At 46.6% G+C, this 18,931-nt stretch overlaps 1 protein-coding gene across 1 annotated transcript; it reads right to left on the bottom strand.

Moving 5' to 3' along the window:
* Positions 1 to 1,106: 1,106 nt before the first annotated feature.
* FABP1 (fatty acid binding protein 1) lies at positions 1,107 to 6,980 on the bottom strand. Its single transcript, XM_065891115.1, has 4 exons — positions 6,909 to 6,980; positions 4,808 to 4,980; positions 3,252 to 3,344; positions 1,107 to 1,220 (listed from the first exon to the last, which is right to left on the bottom strand). Exons 1-4 carry the CDS (start codon positions 6,973 to 6,975, stop codon positions 1,170 to 1,172), a joined length of 384 nt encoding a protein of 127 aa, XP_065747187.1. The 5' UTR covers positions 6,976 to 6,980; the 3' UTR covers positions 1,107 to 1,169.
* Positions 6,981 to 18,931: the final 11,951 nt, after the last annotated feature.

Genomic DNA, 18,931 nt, shown 5'->3' with positions numbered 1-18,931 from the left:
TGGGAAAGGTGACAGACTCATTCATTCATTAAAGCATCTCTGTTGAGAGCTTTCTGTGGTCTGGGCACCGTTCTGAGAGCTGAAAGATATAAGGTAGAAATGCCCGAGCTTGGTAGCTCTTTGGGTATGGGAAATGAGCTCTGTGTTCATTTGCTAAGGATGCTGTAACCAAGTACTACCGACTGGGCGGCTCAAACAACAGACATTTATTATCTCAGAGTTTTGGAGGCCAGAAGTGTAAGATCAAGGTGACCAAAGCTACGCTCCTTCTGCAAGAGGTAGGGAAGGATCTGGTCCAGGTCTCTCTCCTAGCTTCTGCTAGTTCCTCGGCTTGTGGTTGCATAACTCGTCTCCACATGGCAGACTCCCTGTGGGTGTATGTGTTCAAAAATTTCTCCTTTTTATAAGGACACCAGCCATATTGGATTAGGGACCCACCCTACTCCAGTATGAGCTCATTTTAGCTTAACTGATTACATCTGCAATGACTATGTCTGAATAAGGTCACAGTCTGGGTAGTGAGGGCTGGGACTTCGACATGTGAGTTTTGGAGAGATGCAACTCAACCCATCACAGCTACCAGAGCCTGGTACAAGGTGCCGTTTGGAGAAATCCCTCTTCTCCCATATTCTGCTTCTGCCCGCAGCATGGAGGGAATTTCTACCTGAGATTCCTCTGTCTGCTTCTGGAAGCTTCTTACTCAGCCATCCTCTAGGAGGGAGAATTGTCCCTGGGTGGGCCAGTGCCCGATCTTTTTGTTCATGTCCCCTGGTGGGTGAGGCTGCTGTGAGCATAGCATCCCTTTGCCTGCCCAGTGTTTCTGCTGCCTCTGTCCCCATGGGGGTGACCCAGCACACAGCCCCTCTAGTTCCAGCTCCTTGCCATGTGGCTGACTGGGACAGCTCATTCCAGGGCTGCTCTACAGATCCAGCCACATCATGTGTCCCTTACAGGGTCACCTGAGTGGGCAGTCCGGGGTCTGCTTTCAGGCTGAGAATCAGACCTGACTCCGTAGGATGGAATGTGAAGATGATCAAGATTTACAAAAATAGAGGTGATCGGCGTTCAATAACCACATCAATGAAAAGAGGAAAACACACTTTTTCAAAACAAAGTTCACTTTATTACATTAATTGTATATACTGAAAGGATATGAAATGCAGACTTGTCTAAATTTTCTTGCTGATTCTCTTGAAGACGATGTCACCCAGTGTCATGGTCTGAAAGCCAGAAAAGACATCATGAAACGCTCACCTGATGTTGAATTGTAAATGATAGTTAAGCCCCCAGTATGCTAACATATGTAGTAATTCAAAGACTCCTCTGTTTTCTATAGGACCAGAGGAAGGGTTGGCAATCTTTTCTAAAATCCCATTGGCCACTTACTTCCTCACGTGCAGAGTTGTCCCGCCTTTTACTGGATTCCTTCCTACATCAATGACTGTTATAGCAAGACCATCCAAACCAGTCCAATCTGATCCAATTTCTCAAAGTTTCATTGAGCACCTACTATGGACCAAACATGTGTTGAGCACTGAGGACAAGTGTATGGGGAAACACCTGGGCATCCAGCCTGGAACTTAGTAGGTAGTGCATAATTTCCCTCCCAAAGCTGTGGAGCCTATAAAAACACTAGATTCATTGGATCCGTAGGTGTTTGAGTTTTTGAGGGTTGCTCCTTTCTCCCCCAGCCCTTCCCTCCTGCTGATTCTCTTGAACAAGACTATGGAAATGATGTGGGGTGATGTCATCAGGGTGAAAAGGCAGCCCTTTACTTTCAACAGCAATGAAATGGAACGGAAAGATCTAGGTTTGAACCCTAGTTCTACAACTCATTAGCTGGATGACCTTGGACAGTTCAACCTGTCTGTTAAGTCCCCCATCCTGCCTCCCTCACAGGAGATGAGAGGAATAGGGGCAATGGAACACAGCAAAGACATTGGCCAGGACTGAGTCCAGGACAGCTTATCTACCACTGCCCTGCAGGTGCCTCTCTCTGCTGTGAATGTGCTGGGGACCACAAATTTCATGGTTGACCCTCTCTCTCTCGTTGAGGGATTTCTCCCCTTGAGCAGCGTTCTGCCTCTGTTACTCCCCAAAATACAACCTGGGGGCAAGGAAGAGCCGGGGGGACTATCACTGCAGGAGAGACACTGTGTTATTCACCCCCATATGGGGGAGAGGATGTGGCCGACAGCCGGACGCCAAGGGTGACGTGGCACACACAAACCGGAGTGTCAGATCCGTAAGCTGCCATGAAATTGCCGAGAATACGATTCTCCTTATAAATGCCCAAAGGGCAAAGGCATTTATTGAGTTCCCTGGGCTTGCAAGGCAGATGGAGGCCTCTGTGTTCATTGGTTAGTGACACAGAAGGGAAGGGTTATGGCTGACAATTACTGCAACGTCATAAAATAGAAAAAGCAATGAAATAGCCGAACTTTCTGCCAGACCAAGCCTTCCTTGAGCGTGGGTGCTGCGTGCATGGGAAGGTTGCTCCGTGAATCAGAGGACCACAGGTGGGAACGAATGGATTTCTGTCCTCCAGCCCATGAGCGAGACTTGTGTCCACATCCCAGCAGAGTCTAAGAAGTGTGACCTGTGCTGGTGGCTTTGCACGACGCTGTGTCTCCTACCAGGCTCCTCTCCTACCCCATCCTATTTGGGTGTTGGGGGAGGAAGGGGAGAGGAGGCAGGGGATGGCAGTGAGGAAGGAAGGAAGTGGGGGAGGTAGGAGTGGTCGACCCTGACCAGGAAAGTGGTGGTGGAAGGACAGCCTGAAGGAACAGGGAGAGGCAGGGAAGCACCAGCTGGGGCCGCCACCAGCACATGGGGGGCTTTTGGTGAATTAGAAAAGTGTGCCCCTTCCTTAAGACACCATACTTCTCTATTGGAAAACTGCCTTAACACACTGCACTGGTTTTATTAGAACAAAATGACTTACTAGCATCCATCACAAGCCAGTAAGAAATGTACAAAGCTCCCCCGTCTACAATAGGAGCTGGCTTCTCCTAGGGTGGTGCAGTGTATCACCGTGGACTGCTGCCCTGTGAGACAGATCCAGCTCAGAGGAACCCTAGCTCTGCCATTTCCTGGCGGTATGATTGCCTCAGTTTCCCCATTAAGAAAATTCAGTGTTGGTGGGAAGATTCGAGATAATGTGTGAAAGCTTCCTGGGCACAGTGGATGCTCAGTAAGTGGTAGCAGAGATTGACCCCTGGCCCCAAGCACGAGTCAGAGTGTCCACTTACGCTGATGGCTGTGTCACCGTTGAATTCAGTCACGGACTTGACGCCTTTGAGAGTTGTCACCAGTTTATTCTCACCTTCCAGCTGGACCACCGTCTGCATAGGACAGAAGGAACGGCCTGGGAGGAAGGGTCTGCGAGGGAGTAAACCTCTCGCTAATGAGGTTGGCTACCCTGCATAGGTCTCTGCTTGCAGCAACCAAACCCTGTTCTCTGGCTCTGAACGGAAGTGGGGTGCATGTAAGAACTGAAGAAGATGGCAGGGCTTCTTTTGCCAGACTTTTCATCTATGGGATGTGATCTAGGAGTCAGCGTAAGACCCCTAAGCTGTCTCAAATCAAACACAAATAAAATTGATTCAAGTCGCAATCCTCCAAGCCAATGGAGGGAGGGAGTAGCAAAATTCAAAATCCTGGCCAGTTGGAAGAACACATATCTTTGCTTTGTATTATTTTATACTATTCCTTCTAGCACCTTTATCTTTCCTCTGGCGGTCTCCTTTTCACGCATCCAGGAAGAGGTAACAGAAACCCAGCATGGAGCAGAAGACACTGGCCAACGTTAAAATGTGCCTCCAAAACGGACAATTGTGAAAGGCCTGTGGTAAAACCCATGACAGTCTGCCCCTTACCGTGGGCCGTATAAGAGAATTTCCCATCTAAAATTTATGACACATTTCCTGACCTGTAATGTTGTATCTAGAGAAGCAGAAATCAAGAGCCATCAGAAGAGGTAAAAAAAAAGATCAACAGTTGTGTGGAGACAGATGTACAAAGCTGTCTGGGGTCAGGGGATGTTGGGGGAGAGGAGTGAAGATGGCCACTCAGTGGTACTGGTGGTGCTGGGGTGTGTGGGGTTTCGGATGGAGGAACAGAGGCCCTTTGTGGAGGGCGCCCCCCTACCTGGATCTCCCTGCCACCGCCTGCCCACCACTCACACATCGCACACCCAGCTCTCATCACACACCTTAGCCACAGCCCAGCAGAGGTGACACCACCCTGCCCGCTGCCTTTGTTCTGGGAAGGGCGACTGTGCCCATTTCACAGACGAGGTAGCAAAGTCTAGGGGCTCATTGACCAACCCACAAGGCTTGGTCTGAAGGCCTGCTTTGGTTCTTTGGTGTCGCAGGCACCTCCTTCAGGAAGTCTGTCCCCATGACCACCAGCTCTAGGCTCAGCAAAGCCATTTCCTTTGGCTCACGGATGACCTCAGGGCTCTGTTAGGGGTTTTGCACAGACTGTCACTTGCCCGTTGCTGGGCCTGGGAGATTCTGAGTCTAAGACTCCCGCTCTGGGCCTGGTTCCCCATACCCTCTATATGGGAGAGCTCGGACCCTTGGGCCAGAGCTCCTCCAGAGGGTCGCAGGAAACTGGGAGCTTCCCTAAGAGCTTCTTCCTTAAGAGCTGTCTTTGTCTCTCTGCCTCTCACCCTGGCAGTGGGTTCAGAGATAGGGTATCAGCAGTGGGAATTGTGAGGTGGGAGCGTTGAGGGAGGAAGCCTGGGACCAGGCTCCAGGGAAAGTTCTGGAAGCAGAGGGTGGCTCGAGGGGGCACCTCCTACCTTGACCTTCTCCCCGGTCAGGAATTCTATCTCACACTCCTCCCCCAAGTTGAACTCGTTCTGGATCACTTTGGAGCCAGTGGTGACGGTGAACTTGAAGTGGTTCCCGTTATGCACGACTTCTGATATCCCCTTGATGTCCTTCCCCTTCTGGATGAAGTCATCAGGCATACCTGGTGGAAAGCACTGGAAGTTCAGAGGTGGGCAGAGGTGGGAGCTGCAAGGTCACAAGAGAAACCCCGTGATGTGGAGGGGGAGGGGAGATGCCATGTTTTCCCGGAGGCCCCAGCACTTTCTGGAGTCCTGTGAGCAGTGTGGGTTTTGACCTCCGAAAGGGAAGGTCAGTGGCCTGACCTGGCCTGATCTCATGCACCTGCTATCTTGCCAGTTGGTTTATAAGAAAAACACACCCCTCTGCCCAGGGGAAGCTTTCCTTGGCTGAGCACCTGCTTCTTACTTGCTCTCCCTCTTCGTTCCTCCTACTTTAAAGCCTTCAGACTTTGCTCTTTTGAGTGTAAAGGATTTTGTCCTCCACATTCAGGGGACCATCCAGCTTGTCTCCCAAGCCAGGTCCCCCCCGAGAGTGGAAGGGGAGCTCTGAATAATTATGCCAGAACAGCAGGCACACACCCGGCCTGTGCCTGGCAAACCTATGTCCCCCTATCCTTACCTCCACCTCTGCCATCGAGGCTCCTGAGGAAGATGGACAAGGTGTCCCTTGCCCGGGGACAGAGCTTTACGAATTTCAGAGCATGTCTATGTTGTTACATGAATTGAGCTTCATGAAAACCAGGTGCATTGACAGCGGTGGGGAGGGTCCTGTTGCCCAAGCGAGGGATGCAGGACACAGAGAGGTGTTATGACGTGCCCTACAGGAGAAGGTCCTAGCTCTCAGCTTCCCCGAATCTCCTCCTCTCTTTGCCTCTGCTGTCTTCCCCACCCTCTCCTCTCAGCATCCTTCCTTGTCCCCCTGCCCCTTTGCTCCCTCCCCCTGGAGGACACTCCCCTCCCCCAGCCCCACAGAGGACACCTGCCATCTCCCAAGACTCAGCCAAGGCTCGCCTTCGCTCCTCCCAAGGCTTCCCTTGATGCCCTCCCAGGACCACCACATCCTCCTGGAAGTGACCCGGTGGGGTGGGGCGAAGGGATTTTAAATGTGTCTCCGGCAACTAGAGCCGGCTTCAAATCCCAGCTCAGTTTGGGATTACTACCTGTGTGACCCCGGTTGGGATTACTTCACCTTTCAAGGCCTCAATTGCCTCAATTACAAAGTGGGAAAAATAATAGTATCCAACTCAGAGTCTTTTGGTGAGGCATTAACAGGACGCTGCCTGTTCAGGGCTCAGCCTCAGGACACGTTAGAGCATGCTTGATCGCATCTATTTCTTCTCTTTTTCTCTAAATTGTGACCTTGGAAACGTGGCTCAGTGTTATCCATCTCCGTGGTATCTGCCCAGCACAGCACTCATCTCAGCGTGCGGTTGGCCTTGAATCAAAGTTTGTTAGAAGAATGAATAAATGGGGCTTCCCTGGTGGCGTAGCGGTTAAGAATCTGCCTGCCAGTGCAGGGGACACGGGTTCGAGCCCTGGTCTGGGAGGATCCCACATGCCGCGGAGCAACTAGGCCCGTGAGCCACAACTACTGAGCCCGCGCGTCTGGAGCCTGTGCTCCGCAACGGGAGAGGCCGCGATAGTGAGAGGCCCGCGCACCGCGATGAAGAGTGGCCCCCACTCGCCGCAACTGGAGAAAGCCCTCGCACAGAAACGAAGACCCAACACAGCCAAAAATAACTAAATAAATATTTTTAAAAAAAGAATGAATAAATGAATGAACGAGTGAATGAACAGGGTCACACAATGAGGTACCAGTAGAGGTGGCTTCAATCCAGATCAGACCCTAGCTCAGTGCTATTTCCACTTGCCTAAGGCGTAGCCTTGCGCAGGGAGGACTAGCATGTGCTTTGAAAGTAACAGAACAGGACCCCTGGTCTGTGTAAAGCTTGGACCGGTCCTCGCATCCAGACCTCAGGACCCCAAAGGGCCACCACGTGTAGGACCAGACCGTCATGGCCATGGCCCCCAGCCTTGGCCCAGCACTCACCGACTGCCTTCATGAAGGTCTCGAAGTTTTCCTGGCTCTGCATTTGGTACTTGCCGGAGAAGTTCATGGTGGCGGCGAAGATCCCTTCAGAGCTGAGTCAACAGCTCTGCTGGCAGGGCTGCCAGCGTGGGCTGGTTTATAGGGGGCTCCTTCCCCTTCAAATGTAGGCCATAGGTCAGCCGCTGTCGACTCCTTTATGGCCAGGTTCAAACATTAACTCCTGAGAGCAATGGTCAACGCTTAAAAAAAACTAGTTTGTGCACAGCAGTGATTTGCTCCAATTCAGCAAACCTTGATGAGTGCCAATCAGGTGCAAAGCCCTATGGCTCTGCAGACTTTAAGGTGCTGCTATCCCATGAAATGTGTGTGTGCGCGTATGTGTATGCATACGTACCTACACACGCATATATGTGTGTGTGTGTGCGTGTGTATATGTATGTATACGTATATACGTGGAGATGTGTATGTGTACGTGTGGATCTAGATTTAGACGCTCAGAAAAATACCAAAGAATCCCTTTAATCTCAAAACCTCACCTTAGTTACCTTGTGATCTCTTCTCATTTTTATCATCACACTAAGTTAATTTTTACCAAGTTGTCATCAGTCCCTAGAGCTGCTTTGTATTCTGGGAATTCCTCACAGGCTCCTCCACAGTCCAAATCAATCTCCTTTTGGCGACTTTCCTGGTGATGCAGTGGTTAAGAATCCACCTGCCAATGCAGGGGACACGGGTTCGAGCCCTGGTCCGGGAAGATCCCATATGCCGCAGAGCAACTAAACCCGGGCGCCACAACTACTGAACCTGCGCTCTAGGGCCCGTGAGCCACAACTACTGAGCCTGCGAGCCACAACTACTGAAGTCTGCGTGTCTAGAGCCTGTGTTCCGATACAAGGGAAGCCACTGCAATGAGAAGCCTGCTCGCTGCAACTAGAGAAAGCCCGTGTGCAGCAAGGAAGACCCAACACAGCCAAAAAAAAAAAATCTCCTTTTGGAAGTGTGAAAGGGTACCTTTACACCAGGTGTGTGGAGATTGAGATGCATTTAATTGGGCAGGGACAAGATGGGGGAAGGAAGAAGGTAGGACCTGTTGGACCCCCTGAACCTGTCGGGGTGCTCATACCTCTATGTTGGCTTTCACGGGGCTCCCCCTGCCCTTCTGTCCTTCTCCCCCTGGTAGCCTCCTCTATGAATCCTCTGGGCTCAGAGAACACTTTGCAAGTACCTATATTGTCATTCCTACTGGGATTATTTCTCTCTGCCTTTTTTTCCACTGTACTTCTTCCTTGGTATTCCCAATACTGGCACGTAGTAGATGTCCAATTAATGATGAGTCAGCAAATAAAAACGGTCAGCAGATAATGAGGCCACGGTGTTTCTCATTAAACAAAAACGAGAGATACAGAGTAGTCAGATTGGGCAGGGCTGGGCAGCCAGGAGATTAGTGTGTGTGTGTGTGTGTGTGTGTGTGTGTGTGTGTGAGAGAGAGACAACATGACAGGATAAGGGAGAGAGGGTGAGGGAGCCCGGGGTCTGTGTTCAGTGAGGCTGAGTTGATGAGGCAATGGGGCTGTTCTGGGCAGGAGACTGAGAGAGACACATCAGTTGCATCTTTCTCCCTCCTGGATGATGGGGGAGGAGACAGAACAGTGCAGCAGGCAGAAAGGAGAGGGGCCAGCAAGAGGGTGTGGGGTGACCGAGTCACTAAGGCATCCCCAGTGGCAGGGAGGCAGGCAGGCTTCTAGGAAGGCTGGTGTTGAATTTGAAACTGCCAAGTGAATCCCCATCCACCTTTCTTCAGTTCTCTCCCCAGCTACTTCCATGCTTCAGTAAAGCATAACCCATGAATCAATAGATGTGCAAGAGGAAAATGATGGGCTGAGTTTCATTTCTGGGTTGATGTAATGCAGCCAAGACAGCACACTGAAAACTGTGCCAGGAAGCCGAGTGGCCATGGGGTGCATTTTCCCCAGGGATCCCCCTAAATCCTAGGTTGGGCTTTAGAGGAATTCAAACTAATTTTGTCCAAATCCCAGAGCACCGTCTAATCCCTGCTGGCATCTGGGTTACGTAGGGTAACGCACTGGCTAATAGCTGACGTGTGTCTGCCTAATGACTGTGCGCTGGTTGACCCCCGGGCTAAATTCAAGTTATACCCGAGACACCCCCCAATCCCTCTCCGCTATCAAGTGCTCTATCTGGGAGGATCTACTAGCAGTGCCCTGGACACAGCACGCTCTCTCAGGCAGCCACTGCCTGCCCAACACCTCTCCTCGGGTACAGGGATGCCTGGTATATGAATTCCACATCCAGACCCTCTCCCCTTGACCATGGATGTCAAATGACACAACCCACAGTACTGCTCATTGGGCTCTAAGGTGGCTAGGGGGACAGAGCATCATAAAAGGTTCTCCATAGGGCAGGATGGCACCAATCCCAGAGGCCTCTCAGGAACCCTGGACCCTTTTCTGGTGTCCGAGGAAGAGCAGTGCCTGTGAACTGACTCCCTGCAGACCCTTCTGCCTGCCCTGCCCTTCCTGCCTCTCCGTCCAGGCAGTGCCTGGTATGACCAGCTCAGAGGCTGGTCAAGGGGCTAGCACAGCCATTGGAGACGTGACAGCTCCCATGGCAAAGGGACAGCCTCCTCTTGGCTAGATTGTGTGTGGTGTGTGTGTGTGTGTGTGTGTGTGTGTGTGTGTGTGAGAGAGAGAGAGAGAGAGAGAGAGAGAGTCTTGAAGTCACAGAAATTAGTGGCCATTTCAAAATTTACCACTTGTATTTTTCCATAAAATTAAAAAAGGGTAATGACATTTCCCACCCACAAGCTAAGTAAACACAAGAAGAGATAAGCCTAATTGCAATGACAAAGTTCAAGTGGCTTTCAAGAAAGAAAGAATCCCACTTCATGGGCCCAGCTTCTGATTTTTGTCCACTCGCAGACTCCAGCCCCCCTCCAAGCCCCACCAGACATCCCCTCTTCTCACTTTCCCTACTCAGATGAGCAACGTGGAGGCGTGGGAGGGGTGACAGCCTCTTGGTAGCCAGGATATGACTGCCATTTATTTGAGGCCAGGCACCTCTGCACTTGGATCTGATCCCAGGATGTCTGCAGTGTCAGTTTCCCCACTTCCTGGGTGTTTCGGGAGATGCCATGTACTTCACTAGAGGCAGGGCTGCAAGAGGGGAAGGACTTGAGTTTGGGTCCAGCTCTTCTGGCTAACAGACGTGTGACCCTGGACAAATCATTCAACCTCACTGGGCCTCCACTTCCTTATCTATTAAATGGTCCTGACATTCTCTGCCTTGTGAAAGCCGTGTCAACCCAAGTCCTTCAGGAAAGTGAAGTCAGAGGGGATCAGAGCACTTTGCGTCTGCTTGTGCCAGGTGTCCAGAGGTATCTCCAGCCCAGCGCCAACCTTTATGTTTATCTCCTGACTTGGGGACTAGCTTCCTTCCCATCTCCCTGGGCCAGTGGTAATGTCTCCAGGTGCCCCAGCCTCAGCTCACTGCTTACTTCTCTGACTTACAATTCCTACGGTGCTCCTGGCATCTGGGGGTTTTTCTTTCTTTCCTGACACCTCAGTTGTACATCGGAAAAGGCGCTATGGTTCAAGCTGCACATTTGATGCGTCCTGAGGGAAGGATTTGTATCAGCTTCGTGGGCCGTGTCATCAGTCCTGCAAGTCCTGTGTTTTTATCATTCGCTGTTTCAAATCTTTTCGGTGGGGGGACTTCCCTAGTGGCACAGTGGATAAGACTCCACGCTCCCAATGCAGGGATCCTGGGTTCAATCCCTGGACAGGGAACTAGATCCCACATGTATGCTGCAATTAAGAGTTCGCGTGCCACAACTAAGGAGCCCACATGCTGCAACTAAGGAGCCTGTGAGCTGTAACTAAGGAGCCCACTTGCTGCAACTAAGACCTGGTGCAACCAAATAAATAAATAAATATTTAAAAAAATCTTTTCGTTGGAATTTCAGGATGTACATCCTTTGACGAAAACTTTTTTTTTTTTTGACGAAAACTTTTAAAAGACATTCTTAAGCCTTGCTTTTCATATGCTTATCCTGTCTCTTCAATCATTGTAAATTCCTTCAAGAATCCCCCCTATAAAAACTGTCCAGTACCTAAAATGGGATCTGCCTCGAAACCACTCAATGTCCTTGGCCTTTTAGAGGTCTGCCTCCTTGAAGAAGCCACAGTGGGGCAAAAAGACAAATATGCCAAACAAGAATTGTCGGTTGTGGTTTGCCCTGTAAAGGGAATCACACTTACACAGACTATACTGGAAAATGTATTCAACAGAATTTCCCTTTACAGCATAACTTTTAAGAATATCCCTATTGTGTAAAGTGAGACTTTCCTGTGATTTCCTTTGGGCCCCCCAGTGAGTTCTCCTTTCCTGTGACACGGTAGAGCAGAAAATCCTGTGGATTACGTGGCAGGGAGTGGCACTAACTTGAGGGCTGATATAATCAAGGAAGAACTCAAAACTTATCTGCAAGGCTGGTTCATAAGTCTCCTGTGTTGGCTGTAAAAGCTAATCATGTTTGCTTGTCCTGTGTCCCTGTGTCCTTATGTCCCTTGCCCTCTGAGGGTTGGAGGCTTCCAGTTGGCTTCAAAGTCAGCCTGGCACTTCAAAGTGAAATCTCTCTCCAGCAACCCTTGGCCAACTAGCCACCCCGACCCTGCAGCCCTGCATTCTCTCTGCCTTAGAGTCGAGAATCATCAGCCCTTTAGAGCCAGAATGGTCACTCCACTGACACCCCTCAAGGCTCAGCTCCACAGTCCCTCTCCATATAGCCCTCCTGGGGGTTCTGTTCCTCTAGATTGACATCCCCAATCGTCACCTCTATTTGATTCCATGAATTCTATTACATTAAGAGTGATAAAATGCGGCTTCCATTAATTGGCTACTAAGTAGGTGCTTTCTCTGAAAATTCTTCCTGAATTCTCAAAGCAATACTCTAAGGTAAGCATTATTATCCCCATTTTTCAGGAGAGAAAAGTAAGGTAAGAAGAGGTTAGTAATGGCTACCTGGCTACCCAAATAGGAAGTTGCCAAATAGGAGCTTGAACCCCGTCTGCTGAACACAAATCTTATGAGCTTTTTTTTTTTTTTGCGGTACGCGGGCCTCTCACTGTTGTGGCCTCTCCCGTTGCGGAGCACAGGCTCCGGACGCGCAGGCTCAGCGGCCATGGCTCACGGGCCCAGCCACTCCGCAGCACGTGGGATCTTCCCGGACCGGGGCACGAACCCGTGTCCCCTGCATCGGCGGGCGGACTCTCAACCACTGCGCCACCAGGGAAGCCCAAAGCTTATGGTTTTGACTTTTGTTTTTTCCACATTATAATTTTTAAAGGTATATCTTGGTTATTCTGATAAAAATTCTTCTAAACCAGAGCTTAACATTACACTCTCCATGGAGCACGGGTCTAGAAAATGTTGACAAGACCATAGTCCAGGTGCTCTTGACCTCTTGAGTCATTGATGGTTGGGTTACTGTTGGTTTAGAAATGTCCTGTTACTCTAGGTCAAATAACTGGACAGTCCATGTGCGTGAAGACTGATCTCGAAGAAATGAAAGGTCCTGAAGTGGTTGCTGAGCCCTTGTCCAGTAGAGGTGTCGTGCAAAGCATATTTTATTGAATTCTAATTCTTTAAAGCTAGTATCTGCTGTTCTTCCTGTATTGGATTTACTGGAATATCCAATTTGGGCCGCTCTGTAAGCACTCACCTGGTGCTTCATGGTGATTGCATGCATCATTCTGTTCCCTCCTCCGGGGTAGACTTTCCCCAGCCTCAGATCCCACCGAGGCCACAGACATCAGATAATTCATGGGATCAAACCCAGGCCCCCTGTATTGGGAGCACGGCATCTTAACCACTACGTCAGCAGAGAAGTCCCAAGAAGGGATTTTCTGGTCAGGGAAAGAATCAGGATAGTTTCATGAACAGAGAACAAAAAAATATACTGTTGTTGAAGAAAGACATGTCATTTGGGGAGGAAGGATAGAGAGGAGGATGGAAGAGTCTGTGTAGGGGAACCGGAGATGGGAGCTGGAGAGGGAGGCCACAACCAGATGGTGATGGGGAGGCTGGACTGTATTCCCTAGCCTATAGTTTCCCCAAATGGGATATATATCAGTACAAGAGATGATTTTAGATGGGATATAGATGGACAATTTACATATTAATAGTTTTGCACTTAGTCGAACATGTATTAGAAAAATATACATCAACTTATGACCTCATGAATATTATTGCCTTGGATAAGGTCAGGTTGTTTTTTTTAAGGAGTCATTTAGAGAAAAATAGTACATAACTAACAGTACAGGAGTCCAGGGTGGAGAACAGATATTACCCTAGGTATTTCAAATGCAGGAATTGAATATGGGAGATTGGTTACCAAGGTGATGGAAGAGCTGGAAGAGCAAAAGGGAATTCGAAGCTGCTGATGCCTACGGGCTGGAACCCAGGGGTCTACACCTGGTTCTACAAGGTTGGAGGTTGCTGGTACCTTCTGTTCTGGATCCACCTTGACCAGGCTGCTGGAATCTAGAGCCACTGCACTCCTGCTGTCACAGCAGCCACCACGAAAACTTCAAGTAACTGCTGCAGAAGGAAGTGTCTCCTCCTGCTGATTTCCAGTTGCCCTCTGGTTGGGTGATTGCCATACCCTACGTCCTAACAGAAAAGCAGCTGGCAAAGGAGTTCAGAAAATATTATTTGTAGACTCCAACCCCCAAAACACAGAGCCGAGTGGTGAAGTGGGGGGAAGGGGCCAAGAGACACAGGCAAAAAAAAAAAAAAAAAAAAAATCTGGGCACAGGACATAAGGAGATGTGACAGCAGTAAAGTAGGGAAGCTGATATGCTAGTGACAAAATTTTAGATATTGCTATGCTAGGTGATGGAAAGTCAACCAAAGTTCTTAAACAGAGGAATGCTAATCAGATTTGTGATTTTGTATTACTCTCTAGGTAGCGTGAAAGACGGACTGGATGGAGAGAGAGCTGGAGGTGGAGAAATTGGTTAGGAAACTCCTGCAAAAATTCTGGCAGGAGAGGAGAGGAGCTGAACTTGGGAGGAGGTGAGAGTGTATGAATTAGAGAGCTATTCTGTGATTGTAACTGAGAACATTTGGGGATCCATTAAAGGTGGGTGAGAGGGAATGGGAGGAGTTGAAGATGCTCCTGGAAGCCCCAGTTTGGGTTACCATGATGATGTTAACGCCATCCACACAGGTGGGAGATGTAGGGAGAAGACAGTCATCCTTGCCCCTTCCCTTTCCCCTCCTCCTAGCTGGAAGTATTTCCTCCTCACTCTGAACTCTAGTCACTATGCCTCTCTTACTGTTTGTACCACTCTATCTTACAACCTTCCCTAGGTTTTGTTTTTTTTTTTACATCTTTATTGGAGTATAATTTTCCACAATGGTGTGTTAGTTTCTGCTCTATAACAAAGTGAATCATCTATACGTATACATATGTTCCCATATCTCTTCCCTCTTGTGTCTCCCTCCCTCCCACCCTCCCTATCCCACCCCTCCAGGTGGTCACAAAGCACTGAGCTGATCTCCCTGTGCTATGCGGCTGCTTCCCACTAGCTATCTACCTTACATTTGGTAGTGTATATATGTCCATGCCTTTCTCTCGCTTTGTCACAGCTTACCCTTCCCCCTCCCCATATCCTCAAGTCCATTCTCTAGTAGGTCTGTGTCTTTATTCCCATCTTATCCCTAGGTTCTTCATGACATTTTTTTCCCTTAAATTCCATATATATGTGTTAGCATACGGTATTTGTCTTTCTCTTTCTGACTTATTTCACTCTGTATGACAGACTCTAGGTCTATCCACCTCATTACAAATAGCTCAATTTCATTTCTTTTTATGGCTGAGTAATATTCCATTGCATATATGTGCCACATCTTCTTTATCCATTCATCCAATGATGGACACTTAGGTTGCTTCCATGCCCAGGCTATTGTAAATAGAGCTGCAATGAACATTTTGGTACATGACTCTTTTTGAATTATGGTTTTCTCAGGGTATGTGCCCAGTAGCGGGATGGCTGGGTCATATGGTAGTTCTATTTGTAGTTTTTTAAGGAACCTCCATACTGTTCTCCATAGTGGCTGTACCAATTCACATTCCCACTAGCACTGCAAGAGTGTCCCCTTTTCTCCACACCCTCTCCAGCATTTATTGTTTCTAGATTTTTTGATGATGGCCATTCTGACTGGTGTGAGATGATATCTCATTGTAGTTTTGATTTGCATTTCTCGAATGATTAATGATGTTGAGCATTCTTTCATGTGTTTGTTGGCAGTCTGTATATCTTGTTTGGAGAAATGTCTATTTAGGTCTGCCCATTTTTGGATTGGGTTGTTTGTTTTTTTGTTATTGAGCTGCATGAGATGCTTATAAATTTTGGAGATTAATCCTTTGTCAGTTGCTTCATTTGCACATATTTTATCCCATTCTGAGGGTTGTCTTTTCGTCTTGTTTATGGTTTCCTTTGCTGTGCAAAAGTTTTTAAGTTTCATTAGGTTCCATTTGTTTATTTTTGTTTTTATTTCCATTTATCTAGGAGGTGGGTCAAAAAGGATCTTGCTGTGATTTATGTCATAGAGTGTTCTGCCTATGTTTTCCTCTAAGAGTTTTATAGTGTTCAGTCTTACATTTAGGTCTTTAATCCATTTTGAGTTTATTTTTGTGTATGGTGTTAGGGAGTGTTCTAATTTCATTCTTTTACATGTAGCTGTCCAGCTTTCTCAGCACCACTTATTGAAGAGGCTGTCTTTTCTCCATTATATATTCTTGCCTCCTTTATCAAAGATAAGGTGACCATATGTGCATGGGTTTATCTCGGGCTTTCTATCCTGTTCCATTGATCTATGTTTCTGTTTTTGTGCCAGTACCATATTGTCTTGATTACTGTAGCTCTGTAGTACAGTCTGAAGTCGAGGAGCCTGATTTTTCCAGCTCCGTTTTTCTTTCTCAAGATTGTTTTGGCTGGGCTTTGCTGGTGGCGCAGTGGTTGAGAGTCCGCCTGCCGATGCAGGGGACACGGGTCCATGCCCCGGTCTGGGAAGATCCCACATGCGGCGGAGCGGCTGGGCCCGTGAGCCATGGCCACTGAGCCTGCGCGTCCGGAGCCTGTGCTCCTCAACAGGAGAGGCCACAACAGTGAGAGGCCTGCATACCGCAAAAAAAAAAAAAAAAAAAAAAAAGATTGTTTTGGCTATTCGAGGTCTTTTGTGTTTCCATACAAATTTTGCAATTTTTTGTTCTAGTTCTGAGAAAAACGCTATTGGCAGTTTGACAGGGTTTTCACTGAATCTGTAGAGTGCTTTGGGTATATAGTCATTTTCACAGTGTTGATTCTTCCAATCCAAGAACATGGTATATCTCTCCATCTGTTTGTATCATCTTGAATTTCTTTCATCAGTGTCTTATAGTTTTCTGCATACAGGTTTTTTGTCTCTTAGGCAGGTTTATTCCTAGGTATTTTATTCTTTTTGTTGCAGTGGTAAATGGGAGTGTTTCCTTAATTTCTCTTTCAGATTTTTCATCATTAGTGTATAGGAATGCAGGAGATTTCTGTGCATTAATTTTGTATCCTGCTACTTCACCAAATTCACTGATTAACTCTAGTAGTTTTCTGGTAGCATCTTTAGGATTCTCTATGTATAGTATCATGTCATCTGCAAACAATGACAGCTTTACTTCTTCTTTCCCTATTTGGATTCCTTTTATTTCTTTTTCTTCTCCGATTGTTGTGGCTAAAACTTCCAAAACTATGTTGAATAATAGTGGTGAGAGTGGGCAACCTTGTCTTGTTCCTGATCTTAGTGGAAATGGTTTCAGTTTTTCACCATTGAGAAAGATGTTGGCTGTGGGTTTGCCATATATGGTCTTTATTATGTTGAGGTAAGTTCCCTCTATGCCTACTTTCTGGAGGATTTTTAACATAAATGGGTGTTGAATTTTGTCAAAAACTTTTTTTGCATCTGCTGAGATGATCATATGGTTTTTCTCCTTCAATTTTTTAATATGGTATATCACATTGATTGATTTGCATGTATTGAAGAATCCTTGCATTCCCTGGATAAATCCCACTTGATCATGGTGTATGATCCTTTTAATGTGCTGTTGGATTCTGTCTGCTAGTATTTTGTTGAGGATTTTTGCATCTATGTTCATCAGTGATATTGGCCTGTTGTTTTCTTTTTTTGTGACATTGTTGTGTGGTTTCGGTATCAGGGTGATGGTGGCCTCGTAGAATGAGTTTGGGAGTGTTCCTCCCTCTGCTATATTTTGGAAGAGTTTGAGAAGGATAGGTGTTAGCTCTTCTCTAAATGTTTGATAGAATTTGCCTGTGAAGCCATCTGGTCCTTGGCTTTTGTTTGTTTGATTTTTAATCACAGTTTCAATTTCAGTGCTTGTGATTTGTCTATTTATATTTTCTATTTCTTTGTGGTTCAGTCTCAGAAGGTTGTGCTTTTCTAAGAATTTGTCCATTTCTTCCAGGTTGTCCATGTTATTGGCATAGTTGCTTGTAATAATCTCTCATGATACTTTGTATTTCTGCAGTGTCAGTTGTTACTTCTTTTACATTTCTAATTCTATTGATTTGAGTCTTCTCCCTTTTTTTCTTGATGAGTCTGGCTAATGGTTTATCAATTTTGTTTATCTTCTCAAAGGACCAGATTTTAGTTTTATAGATTTTTGCTATCGTTTCCTTCATTTCTTTTTCATTTATTTCTCATCTGATCTTTATGATTTCTATCCTTTTGCCAACTTTGGGGTTTTTTTTGTTCTTCTTTCTTTAATTGCGTTAGGTGTAAGTTTGTTGTTTATGTGAGATTTTTCTTGTTTCTTGAGGTGGGCTTGTATTGCTATAAACTTCCATCTTAGAACTGCTTTTGCTGCATTGTATAGGTTTTGGGTCATTTTGTTTTCATTGTCAATTGTCTCTAGGTAGTTTTTGATTTCCTCTTTGTTATCTTCAGTGATCACTTGGTTATTTTTTAGTATATTGTTTAGCCTCCATTTTTTTGTATTTTTTATAGACTTTGTCCTGTAATTGATATCTAGTCTCATAGCATTGTGGTCAGAAAAGATACTTCATACGATTTCAATTTTCTTAAATTTACCAAGACTTGATTTGTGACCCAAGATATGATGTATCCTGGAGAGTGTTCCATGAGCACATGAGAAGAAAGTGTATTCTGTTGTTTTTGGATGGAATGTCCTATAAATATCAATTAAGTCCATCTCGTATAATGTATCATTTAAAGCTTGTGTTTCCTTATTTATTTTCATTTTGGATGATCTGTCCACTGGTGAAAGTGGGGTGTTAAAGTCCCCTATTATGATTGTGTTACTGTCAATTTCCCCTTTTATGGCTGTTAGCATTTGCCTTATGTATTGAGGTGCTCCTATGTTGGGTGCATAAATATTTACAGTTGTTATATCTTCTTCTTGGATTGATTCCTCGATCGTTATGTAGTGTCCTTCTTTGTGTCTTGTAATAGTCTTTATTTTAAGTCTATTTTGTCTGATATGAGAATTGCTACTCCAGCTTTCTTTTGATTTCTGTTTGCATGGAACATATTTTTCCATTCCCTCGCTTTCAGTCTGTATGTGTCCCTAGGTCTGAAGTGGGTCTCCTGTAGACAGCATATGTACAGGTCTTGTTTTTGTATCCATTCAGCCAGTCTATGTCTTTTGGTGGGAGCATTTAATCCATTTACATTTAAGGTAATTATCGATATGTATGTTCCTATTACCATTTTCTTAATTGTTTTGGCTTTGTTATTGTAGGTCTTCCCCTTCTCTTATGTTTCCTTCCTAGAGAAATTCCTTTAGCATTTGTTGTAAAGCTGGTTTGGTGGTGCTGAATTCTCTTAGCTTTTGCTTGTCTGTAAAGCTTTTGATTTCTCCATCAAATCTGAATGAGATCCTTGCTGGGGAGAGTAATCTTGGTTGTAGGCTTTTCCCTTTCATCACTTTA

Source organism: Phocoena phocoena, chromosome 14 (assembly GCF_963924675.1).
Source record: "Phocoena phocoena chromosome 14, mPhoPho1.1, whole genome shotgun sequence".
Taxonomy (NCBI): Eukaryota; Metazoa; Chordata; class Mammalia; order Artiodactyla; family Phocoenidae; genus Phocoena; species Phocoena phocoena.
This window is presented reverse-complemented; position numbering and strand designations above follow the sequence as displayed.

Bases quoted from the DNA above. Each gene is read 5' to 3' on its own strand.
- FABP1 (XM_065891115.1), bottom strand. From the start codon at position 6,975: ATGAACTTCTCCGGCAAGTACCAAATGCAGAGCCAGGAAAACTTCGAG. The intron at 4,981-6,908 runs GTGAGTGCTGGG...GCTTTCCACCAG, and splicing joins GACCTTCATGAAGGCAGTCG to GTATGCCTGATGACTTCATC. The intron at 1,221-3,251 runs GTAAGTGGACAC...TCTGGCTTTCAG, and splicing joins ACGGTGACACAGCCATCAGC to ACCATGACACTGGGTGACAT.